A 12,836-nucleotide genomic window follows, 5' to 3' on the forward strand; every position below is an offset into this window, starting at 1 on the left:
AGAAATGGATTGACAAATATAAACAATTAGTGTACAATGATCAAAATTTATCTAAGAACAGAATTGTTTTTAGGCAAGTCTTTGAGTTAGTGAAAATGTCCTTTTTTGAATTATAAGAAATGTCCTTGAATTAACATTTTGCTTTTAGTGAAAAATATTATGAATTGGTTATATGTATTTTTTTCTCTGTTTTAAGGCAAGGAAAGAATTATTGTTAGCCAAACCTGTGTCTGGACGAGAAATATCTTTGTCCAAACTGTTACTGAATGCAGACTTTATACCTGGTGATGTTGGTAAAGCAGGTCAAGAGCTAATAGCTTGCCAGGTAAAATTTGAATTATTTTTATTAAATTTTGTTTTTGTGTGTAAAATATCTTTTTTCTATATTTTTATGTCTTTTACTATATTCTTGTCTAAATGAATTAGTTAGACATTACATGTATTTGAATTAACTTTTAAACATGATACTGTAGGTTAAGATGATGATGATAGTTTTTAACAACCTTGACTGGCTACACAGCCCTCACACAGTTGGTAGACGAAGAAATAAGAAACTATAAAATTCTGCATAAAATATTTTATTATTTAAGATAAAAACTGAAATTACCTCACATAGTCCATATTTTCTGTGACTGGTCAGTTCAAGGTAAATCAATACTGTAGGTATTTGAAAAAAGATTTCTGATTAAAACAAAATTACTCTGGTATGTTTAAGTTTCAGTTATCTGAATACACTGAACTACAGACAAGAAGTTATGAACTAATACAGGCATGTTCATGAAAAAAAAACTTGAAAAAAAACGTTTATTCTCTTAATGATAAATTGAATAATTTTCATGTACACAATTTTCAGGGCCTGTATTTTACTGTTTGTGTAAGTTGTGTGTGATAAGATAAATGTGCACTAATTCTGCAGCATCAAGCTCAATGAATACTCAGCTCAACTACTGTCGCTAAACATTGTACATGGGGAATGATTTGATAGGAATTATATATATGATGTCCAGATTGTTTGCTACAGAAAAAATCTATTAGCTATCCTCCTGTACTAAAAGGAAAGAACCTTTTATCATTTCTGTCTTTTGTTTAAGCTTTACTCTTTTTGAAAAAAGACATTATGAATATGATTTACTGCTTTATTTCTCAAAAATGTCAGTTATTTTCTTGAAGATTTTTTTTAAAGTTTTAAAACAACCGAGGTATAAAGTTAAGTTTATACAATGGTAAATCTGCATTTGAAAAGCATTGCTTGCTCATCACTCCAGGTGACCACAACACAGGTTATGGTTGCACAATGGGAGAGGTAGCAAAATTTTTCAAGAGTAGTAAGATTTGGCAAAACATTTCTTACAAAAGTTATTATAGAGGGTATTATTATATACATGTATCTGAAACAAACTTTGTAACTCTCAACATTAATTAATATTATTAATTCGTATATTTTAACAAATTTGATTCGTTTAGGGATAGTCACATGTTAAACTATATTTTCAAAGGTAGAGAGAAGTCGGCGGATAGCAAAACGCATATTGACCTGCAAAAAGCATATTGCACGGTTATTTTTAGAATATCTAAAAACCAATATACTTTGTGACGTCATGTAATGAATTTTAGGATATTGTTTAACGTTTTGAAACACATGATATCTGTCATCGATTATTTGACGAAAAAAATATTCAAATACATATTAAGATGTCCAAAAAAAAAAAGTAAATGAAATAACATCTAATATGTTGTTATTGTCAAGGAGACAATGTCATATCTTTAAAATTCCAACAAACCTAAATGACGATTTTGATACATTTTTGTACAAATATGGTCATAAATTAATAATATAACAAATATAGCCTTTGTATGAGGTCAATAGAGGATATATCGACCCAAAGAAGTATATCGACCTCGGACTTCGTCCTCAGTCAATATACTTCTTTCAGGTCAATATATCCTTGTATCGACCTCATACAAAGGCTATATTTGTATAATATCAGTTGTTTATTGTCTCAGTGAGCATGCTAAGAAATATCATGGTTTTGAAATTCTATGTCATATTACCAATTTTGCATACCTCAGTGGATAATCAGGTATTGTAGCTAAAATCTGATCTGAGAAACACATCACTGTTTATATAGCCGATATTCATCACTTTTCACTGGAGAAACTTGATTTCAGGCTGAAGTTTTATGTTGAAGTCTTGATTTTTATTTAACTCGGTTAATTTATAAGTGCATGTTTTTCCCAGAATTAATATGTTTTAGCTGAAATTAGAGAAACTAATTTAGTTGAAAAGTAACATAAGAATTGTCAAGACAGAATAATCACTGCATGCTGTTTTTACATTTTGTTTTATTATACTTTATGCATTGCGCTGTAAAAAGTTTAATTATGTGTGAATTTGATTTTTATTTGTTATAAGAATATGCCATGATTGACAAGAACTATTATCTTTGCTGTTAAATCCAAAACATGATATTCTCACTTATTTTGTTGTGGCTCTTAGCATTTGAGCTACAGTGGATAGAAATCAGCCTTATGCAAGTGCACATATTTACATGTACATTTATATGACTTGGATTGATTTTGGAAAATTCAAATATGAAATGAAAGATGAATTGTGGTCTATTTTGTAGAGTTATATCAACTGTGTTTTCAAACAGTTACATACTTTGTATAGAGTTTTCCCAAAAAAAAACTTCCCACTGTTTTGTACAATTGGATTGGACCAGTTCTTCAGTAACTGAAATAAAAGTGGTTAAGGCAGCTAAAAAGTATTAATAACTTATTATTATTTATCAGATATGAACTTAATTTATTAATGTATCCCACAGAATAAAATTTTGCTATTTTTTCTTCTTCACTTATTTGCTATGGGTATTACTAGCAGTAAATTAATTTGTCCAAACATTAGATATTTCTAGAATATTACTGCTTTAATCTCTATAATGTGACTACCTTTTCCTTTTATAAACTTGTTAAACATTCCCTTCTTTGTAAGCTGTGGTTGCATCATGCTGAGCTTTCCATAGCTGTTAGTTCACATCAAATTTTCATTAAAGAATAACTGTAGAAGGGAATAAAATAAATATTTGCTTAATTATTTTTTACATGATTTGAATGCCAATAAACTCTATTACCACCCTTTGAAGAAATTATTAACTGTATTCACATTATGCAGTGTTCTCCATAGATCTAATGTCATAACAAGATGGTACTTTAAAATTCTTTGTTTATCAGGACACTTTATGAAATTTGTAAGGAGAACACTACAATCGAATGTATTAATATATTGCAATGTGTTAAGATATTTCTAGAGAAAAAAGCTCAATATTGAGTTTAACATAGAATATACACTAATCATTCCTGTGTATCAGTTTTAAGCATATAGGGTACACCAATCAGTAAATGTAATGCTTGTATATTTACAGAATTTGGTTGGAGCATTTGTAGACCACCAGAACCAAGCATATGCTAAAGTGAAAGCTTTAGAAGATGAAATAGAATCGCATAGGAGACATATACTGACACTGAAGAGAGAACTGAGTGATGCTGTCAGGAGGGAGTATGAAGAAGAGGTATGCTTCAATAAAGACAGTTCACTTTGTATATATATAAAGTATGATTCACATTAATAAAGCTTATTTCTGATAAGGTCTGATACTCAACTTCTAATATCCTTATAGTTTTAGATCAGATACTCCTAAAACATTGAACATCATTAAAGTTATTAGATATTTAAACTATTAAAAAAATATTTTTGACCTGGTATCATTCATAAGCCTCTTGTTTTGAATAGTACTGTGAATGGACTTACATATTTTTATCATACCATTACTTTGTGGATAATCCAATGTAAAAATCAGGAATTTTGATACTGAGTAAAAGGCATATTTCTAATGATTTAACAATACATGTACAATCATTTCGATGACCTACCTTATGGATCTCGTCTATGTGTCTGTCCATCCTTTACCATCTTAAAGCTTTTGATTAAGGCAGTAGATCATGAATTTATGGTCACGTTAGCTTGAAACTTAGAAGTAAACTTTTAAAATAAATGCCCAATTATTGTTTTGAACCAAATTTAACAGTCAGCTGATCATGGAAATTTTATGGTATAAGCAGTATTTGCTGTGCAATGAACACACATGCATGTTCTAAAGGCATTTAGAATTAAAATTATAAAATTAAGTTGTCAATATTTAAAATGAATTAATTTTATTTCAGTCTCAAATACCGACCAGAGATTGTCATAAAGGTCACAGTGAAGAAGATTTCTTTGACTCCACAAGTGCTGAATTCTTGCCTATAAAGTGAGTCTGCCTACAATCATATAAACAAACTGACAATAGAGTTGGGATTCAAATTTTGTACAGTGAGAAGTATTGATGAACATAGAGCATATTAACTCTTTTTTCTGCAGATTCATTTATTTTTCATGGTTACCAATTTTTGTAGGTTGTGTAAAACTTTCCTTTTCATGGATACATGATTTTGTAGTTTTGCCGATGTCTGCATACAACCTGATAGAAATGTGTATTTAGTTGAACATTTAAATTTGTGGTTCACCTGTACCCACAAAAGCCACGAAAATTGGTATCTACCAAATAATAATGATTCCACAGTATTATATCAATGTTAAAATAAGGATATAGATATAAGAAGATGTTGTATGAGTGCTAGTGAGACAACTCTCCATCCAAGTCACAATTTGTGAAAGTAAACCAGATCAACACACTTTCTTTTCAAAAAAAATTACAAGATTTGTTAGTTTAAACAACTTTGATACAGTTTATATATATGGTTATTGATATATATTTTCATCATGAAAACTTTAGGAATGTCTTAATCATCAATGTTTGTTTTATTTACAGAGAAGATTCAGATATTTCCTTCGTTGCTGCTAAAGTAGCCACTCCCAAAACTGGCAGTAAGAAAACTGATAAGTAAGTAGTCACATATAGAACCTTCCATGGAAAGGAGAAGTTCACTTTTTGTTGCTTGACGGGGATGGGATTTTTCTGTGGATTAAGGGCTTAGGGCGTAATGTTTTTAATTTTTATGATTTTTGTAAATTTTTTAAAGAGGTTCTGTGCATAAATAAACAATTTGACAATCAATTTACCTTTTCTAATTTTAAAATTCATTCCTGCTTTACGTGTTGTGAAATAAAAAATGATAATTTTAAAGTCATTGGATATATTTAACTAAATATCCTGTTTGAAACACCACACAGCACATGAAGATTTTATGATGTTTAAGGTTACATATTACTTTTTCATTGTGTATTTTCTCTAGTATCTAGTATGTCAGTATTTGATAAAAAGTTACAAACAAGATTACTAACCTACATTAAAAAAAATTAGAAACTTCTTCAATTTTTATGCCCCATTTTTGTTTTTCAGACAAAGTGTCTGTTCGTTTGTTTGTTCGGTTGTCTGTTTGTCCGTCCATCTGTCTGTCCTGCTTCAGGTAAAGGTTTTTGGTCAAGTTAGTTTTTGATGAAGTTGAAGTCCAATCAACTTGAAACTTAGTACACATGTTCCCTATGATATGATATTTTAAAATTTAATGCAAAATTACAGTTTTGACCCAAATTTCACTGTCCACTGAACATAGAAAATGATAGTGCAAGTTTGGCATCTGTGTACTATTGACACATTCTTGTTTTTTAATGAATTTATAAAGAAAAAGAATGTGTCCCCAGTACACAGATGTCCCATCCGCACTATCATTTTCTATGTTCAGTGGACCGTGAAAATGGGGGAAAATATCTAATTCGGCATTAAAATTAGAAAGATAATCTCATAGGGAACATGTGTACAAAGTTTCAATTTGATTGGACTTCTACTTCATCAAAAACTACCTTGACCTAAAATTTTAACCTGAAGCGGGACAGACAGACGAATGGACGGACAGACGAACGAACAGACCAGAAAACATAATGCCCATAAATGGGGCATAAAAAGATTGAAAAAGTTGTTACTATTCCTAAATTTACCTTGGTTTTTACTGAGCACTGCATCTCTGGTACAAGATTTATCTTTGATACCTATAATCAGTTTAATAGGCCTCTTGAGTTAACTAAATGGTAAATAAGTTTGTGTAAATGTTTAATAAATCCATGCAGGTTTTATGAGTGTACACTTGACTCATTGGTAAATAAGTTTGTGTAAATGTTTAATAAATCCATCCAGGTTTTATGAGTGTACACATAACTCATTGGTAAATAAGTTTGTGTAAATGTTTAGTAAATCGTTGCATGTTTTTATGAGTGTACACTTGACTCATTGGTAAATAAGTTTGTGTAAATGTTTTTAATAAATCCATGCAGGTTTTTATGAGTGTACATTGGTAAATAAGTTTGTGTAAATGTTTAATAAATCCATGCCGGTTTTTATGAGTGTACATTGGTAAATAAGTTTGTGTAAATGTTTTTAATAAATCCATGCAGGCTTTTATGAGTGTACATTGGTAAATAAGTTTGTGTAAATGTTTTTAATAAATCCATGCAGGTTTTTATGAGTGTACATTGGTAAATAAGTTTGTGTAAATGTTTTTAATAAATCCATGCAGGTTTTTATGAGTGTACATTGGTAAATAAGTTTGTGTAAATGTTTAATAAATCCATGCAGGTTTTATGAGTGTACACTTGGGTAAGTTACAGGTACTTCTAATACTAGGTAAGTATGTCATTTGTGTTATGTTCTTTTTATGCCCCATTTATGGGCGTTATGTTTTCTGGTCTGTACGTCCGTCTGTTCATTCGTTCGTTCATTTGTCTGTCCTTCTGTCCCGCTTCAGGTTAAAGTTTTTGGTTGAGGTAGTTTTTGATGAAGTTGAAGTCCAATCAACTTGAAACTTAGTATACATGTTCGCTATGATATGAAAGATTTTCCCCCAATTTCACGGTTCACTGAACATAGAAAATGATAGTGCAGATGGGGCATTCTTGAACTGGGAACACATTATTGTTTCTGATTTAATTTTGATATTGTTACTGTTTACAGGTGATATATATATCACTTACCTGTTTAATGCATGCAAGTTCAGTTAAGAATTAAAGATCGATTGGGGTTTCTAAACTGAAACTATCAAACATTTTCGTTCTTATATAGTTGATTTTGTTCTATTAAAAAAAGCAATAAAATATATATAAACTTTATTTCATAATAAAGCTTATTTTTTCAATTTAAAACTATGCAGATTTTGCCAAATTTCTTTTATCTTATAATATATAGATATGAAAAACTTGATTATTTTAAAAGAAAGCAAACTAGTTGATTGTTATTTGACTACTGATAAAGGGGACAACTAATGTGATTTACATGTAGTAAATGAAAAGGTTAAATGGATACCACCATCTTTTCCCTTCATACCAGTATGCATGGTTTGTTTCAGTTCTCAAGTGATTTGTTTCTATCAAAAGTGCATTGGTAAATAATATATCATATTTAAAAATTAGAAAATTACAGTCACTCAACAGGACAATACTTCCTTATCAAAGTAAGCTAGTTTAAGTAAAACTTTATACAAACCATTTGCAATCCAAAACGGCAGTCATATCTCAGTATATTTTTGAAAAGACATCATCATGATAACTACCTGCAATGTTTTGTTGTTTTAATTGGTAGTATTAATCATGGTTCTCAAAGAAAAAGACAGAAGAATTCAAAATTAATTATAATACCATTTTACATAAAGTTCTATGTTCTGATGGATAATAGCAGCAAATAACTCTTTATGCCTATGAATGAAATTATTTATCACAGTCTGTGCCAAACTGTTTAAGGGTTTGTCTGACCGAAAAAGAAATTTGATTTTTTTCTACTATATATTTAACCAAATCTATAATACTAAAATTACGAGGTCCAATTTGTCAGCCGTCATCGGGTAAAAACGACAAATCAAAGAATTCAACTCTATATATAACTAATATAGGACAATGGTGTACATTAAAAATTACACCACTCCAGCCCCTTTTGTTTTCCACATAATTAATATTGCCAATAATTAACAAGTTCCGGGTCTAATCCGATACCGATACCAATAGTATATTCACCTGTTAGCTATTACCTTATCTGTACGTTCCGCATTTGACAGGCGCACCACCAAACGGTGTATTTAGAATTTTGCTATATACACGGGTCATATAATCAATCAATCATGACACTACTAAATTCAATCATTGTCAAATTGTTCCCTATTGCAGCTTTATTCAGCAATCAGCAAGACTTTCTAAGATAACTAATATAGGACAATGCTGTTGATTAAAAAATACCCCATTCCTGGATAGCCTGGACCTTTTGTTTTCCAAATCATTAAAATTTCCAATAATTGATATGTTCCAGGTCGACGGGTTCAAACAGAAAGATTTGAAAGCAGAGAAAACTGTATATCTTATAATCGACATGACTTTATCAGATGACAATACCAATTACTAAAATAAGGCTTAGGCATAGTTATATACTTTAATTCAGTCACGGACCCGCGATATCACGGGTGTGTACTTGTAATTCTAAAAATCCGGTCTAACCAAACAACTTTTTGTCTGATATTTTGTCAGTCAGACAGAGTTTGGGATTCACTGTTATCAGGCAAATGAGAAAAACATGAAACAGAGATGAAGACATGTTCTAGTGGACTACCAAATATCACAACTTCAATATGCCTTTAGCCTGAATCATTCCAGTTGCATGTGTTCCATCTTAATGTTATGTCAGATCAGCTATAAATTTAATCAAGATTTACTTTTAAACAAACCACAGATAAGATTCATTACTGTAAACCAACTTATTTTTGTGGATTCTTTTATCCACGTTTAGCCCTTTCTACCTTATTTCATGGTGATTAAATTTACTAGTTATTAAGTAAGGAAAAGTATTAGTGTTACAAATTCGTAAAAGTTGGGAAAAATAACTTGCTCACGGAAATTAGTTGGTGTACAGTATTAGAAATATTATTAAACTGTAACTTGGAATAATTATAATGTAGGAACGTTTGTTTTGAAGAATATAAGAGGATACTGTATTTGAGCATGCTCAATATGATTTTTCATTGATTACATTATGTTTTATTTTATTACAGGTCACCTAAATACATGACACCAACTCGTTCATCCAGATCACATGTCCGTCCTAAAGCTTTTGAACCACATGGGCGATAGTTGTTATTTTGAATGATCTTACAGTGAAATCCATTGACAGTTACAGGGAAATCTATATTATCTGTGATATTACAAAGAACTATGCCATAGTTATCATTATGTTTGCCACCTACAGATTATTATTGTTTAATTGTGCTTGATTATCAGGCTTCAACATTGGATTAAGGTGAAGCTGTAAATATCCATCTGATATTTTTATATAAAGAAAGAGTGTTAAATTCATTATGCATGTTATGTCAGATTCCTCAATTTTTTGACATTTTACAAAACGTGTGAAATAGTTCAAATTTGATTTTGTGTGAATATTAATTGGCCATGTGTTTTAATATCAATCTTACAGCAGATTTATTTAAATTATTTCTTTAAGAAATGTCTGTAGACAGAGTTGAATCTAAAATGCAGTCAGCTCTGATTAAAAGTTATTTTATGTACAAGTTAGGATAAGATCATATTTGTAATGGCATGTATAGATACTGGATTCCAAGCATTATTTTGAAAGGCCAGTTTCTCAAAGACTAGTTCATCAAATTTGTATTACATTTTGTATTAATTACAAAAAGTCTCAACTTATAACATGTATTTTGCTGTAATGTGAGGACAAAATTGTTTAAATCGATGGAATAAGAAAGGAAGCAGACTAAAATATTCTACTCATATTATTAGAATAAATACCAAATATCTTAATCAGGAAAGATAGAAAATAATTATCCAATAGTTCAGTGCCAATATATATTACAATCATGTATAGCAGTATTAAAGTAGAAGAAAAACTGTATAACTTAAGTGTCTTTACAAACATAAGATATTCCATAATAATTATACATTTGATAGGCTGATTACAAATTGAACAACCACCATTATGTTTAACTACAACAAGTGTTTTATGCAAATTTTATTTATATTCTTTGTAATTAAGATTTGTACAGAAATGCACAAAAGTGGATATTACTGAGAACTTATTTCTGTGATATTATTTATTTTATTTTGTTCATTTATTTATTGTTTTTTTTCAGTACATTCCGTCCAATGTTAGTTTAACTTTGTAAAAAAGAAAGGAAAAAATATCAAAATCATGTATTATTAACCCTGGAATAGCTGTTTCTTATAAATTTTGGGTTGAATCTTGTAACTCAAAATGAGTTGATGAGTTTTGATTAAGATAAATCTCTTTGCAGAAAATATGCAATAACTATCTTCTGTACTAAGGGTATGATCAACTTACTTAAAAATCATTGCTTTGTCTGATATTTTCCATTTTCAAAGGCATCATATTACAAAATGTATCTTTGATATTTTTTGTCAATTTTCACAGGGTTTTTATTTTCATTTTTACATTTTTTTTGCATTTAGTTCAAATTTTGCATTTATTTTTATGTGAAGGCTGTTTATATACAAAAAGTTTGTTTTTATTTTTATTTTTTATACATCATAATTTGTAATAGGTAGACATACCTATTATTTTTTTTTTAAGTGAATTATTGTAAACTGTGAAGACATTTAAGAATATGAAAATAAAAGAACTAAATCACTGTTGAAATAAAGGGTGTATATACAGCTGTGAACATAGGTGTTGAAAAAATTCAAATGAGTTTTTAGCACAAGGTTTAAAAAAAATCATTGTCAGCAATAAGAATCTGCTGAATTTTCATTTGAATTTTGACATGCTTTTTAAAATCTTTTTAGAATTGAATAAGATAATTTTTGAATTTGTTTTTACTCTTTTCTTGGTTTTTTTTTGTGGTACATGTGTTCTTTTACAGAAGTTTCAGATTAGCTACATGCTGATATTATTAAAATGAGTTTAGATTAGAACTAAGATTATGTAGATTTCATAACTTCCAAGTTATTGATTATTATGTAAACAATCATTATTATGATGTGTAATCAAAATAATAAAAGCATTATATTTCCAGGCAAATCTGTTTCATATTTTATTCCCTTTGATAAGGATATATTTCAATATTATTCAATTAAGAAAATACTTGTACAAAAGTTAAAGAATCTAACCAGTTGATTAATTCAAGTGAAGTTTATTGACTAAGTCAGCTTATTTGTTAGGCCTGTACCCAAGGAGGTTACCCCCTTTGAAAACAAATAAGTACTATAAGAGTCAAGTCCCCTTTGAATATTTTTGGCTACATGTCTGTTTGTTCATTTCATTTGACTGGATTTCTTTAGCTGGTTATATAGCTGCAGTTGCCACTTGCATGTTTGTCTCAAAGAAATTTATCATAATATTCTTTACTCGGCTTAAATTTTCACTGATGAATAATTTTTGTATTACAAAGGTGATTATTGCACACAAATTGTTAGATGAATAAAGTGCACATCAGTGTTATAGCACGTATGTTTGTACAAATAACTGCTACCGTTTACAACCCATAATGCAGCAATGTCATATGAGTATTTATTTTTATAGCTTACTGTAGTAAACTTAAGCTAGAGGCCAAACTGAACTTAGCACATGGGTCCATCCAATTACTTTCCTCATTTTTATTTACTCGAGAACCACTGAATAGAATGAAACCAAACTTGGCATAGATGTTCCTTGCAAGGTCGTTTTTGAATGTTCTTAATTAGGTGACATTTAATGTATAAATATGTTCCCCATGGCATTTTTGTCAGGCTTGTGACTTCTGTTGCAGAAGCTCGATTTAAAGATAAGGATGATGCTGCAGTCACTTAATCTCAACCTGACTTCATGGACAAGAGACCAAGGTTAAGTTTTCGTGGTCAAGTCTATAAGCAATAGGTCAACTATATTTGATGTATGTCTTATTGGCAGATGTCATCTGACCTTGACCACATTTTCATGGTTCAGTGGTTAAAGTTTTTATGTTTCGGTCTGTTTTTCTAATACTATAAGCATTAGGTCAAATATAATTATACCCCAAGCAACAAAGCTGCAGAGGGTATAATGTTTTTGACCCGTCCGTCTGTCTGTTTGTCCTTCCGTCAGTCCTGTTTCTTGTCATTGCAACTCCTCTGAATTCACACAACAGAATTTCATGAGACTTTGTAGAAAATAAGGACATACTACGTAGATGTGCGTATTGACAGGAAATTATGATTCTATTATTTTTCTTATACAATTTTTGGAAAGATTAGAACTTGTTCTAAATTTTTACTTAGGCACCAGCTTCCCTAACAACAGGACAGGTTAGCTACTGTTACTAAATGTATTCACACTGAAATATAGTTCCCTATGGTTCTGATATATGTGCACATAATACACATATAAACTGAAAAAAACTGGGTATATTATTGGAGCAGTTCATTCAAGAATGTATGTCATTAAGGTGTGTTGATGTGCAGGCTTTTAAAAAACATTTTGATTAGGTAACTGGGTATTGATTCAACTAGTATGATTGACAACTGTCATTATCACTAAACAATCAGAGACAAGGTGAACCTTTAATTACAATGCCCCACCTCCTAAACTGCCAATCAAATTGACCACATTACCTATCAACCTCAGTCTTACATAATTATACAGACCACTCAATATAATTCTTAATACACAAGTATTTGACCTCATTATTGAATACACAAATGTGTATATTAGATGTTTGATATTTTTAAGGATGATAGATTTATTTATTGTCAATTACTTTTGATCTACATTACATAAAGTGATTCTGTAAATTATATCTGAAAGATAAATGATTAATGGATT

The 12,836-nt window shown here is 29.9% G+C and overlaps 1 protein-coding gene across 7 annotated transcripts in view; it reads left to right on the plus strand.

Annotated features, from left to right (window-relative positions):
- LOC139521765 (coiled-coil domain-containing protein 171-like) overlaps nucleotides 1–11,078 on the plus strand; it is a 35,200-nt gene extending 24,122 nt beyond the window's left edge. For 2 of the 7 annotated variants that reach the window (XM_071315349.1, XM_071315350.1), the window contains exons 26-31: nucleotides 197–325; nucleotides 3,423–3,569; nucleotides 4,222–4,307; nucleotides 4,869–4,940; nucleotides 6,630–6,650; nucleotides 9,082–9,301. In XM_071315349.1, the coding sequence (XP_071171450.1) occupies nucleotides 197–325; nucleotides 3,423–3,569; nucleotides 4,222–4,307; nucleotides 4,869–4,940; nucleotides 6,630–6,650; nucleotides 9,082–9,160 (534 nt within the window). In that variant the 3' untranslated portion in view covers nucleotides 9,161–9,301. Of the gene's footprint in view, nucleotides 1–196; nucleotides 326–3,422; nucleotides 3,570–4,221; nucleotides 4,308–4,868; nucleotides 4,941–6,629; nucleotides 6,678–9,081 lie in introns of all 7 variants that reach the window. The other 5 variants (XM_071315351.1, XM_071315352.1, XM_071315354.1 and 2 more) reach the window with 4 other exon arrangements.
- The last annotated feature ends 1,758 nt before the right edge of the window (nucleotides 11,079–12,836 follow it).

The sequence above is a fragment of the Mytilus edulis genome, chromosome 4 (assembly GCF_963676685.1).
Source record: "Mytilus edulis chromosome 4, xbMytEdul2.2, whole genome shotgun sequence".
In the NCBI taxonomy this organism is placed as follows: Eukaryota; Metazoa; Mollusca; class Bivalvia; order Mytilida; family Mytilidae; genus Mytilus; species Mytilus edulis.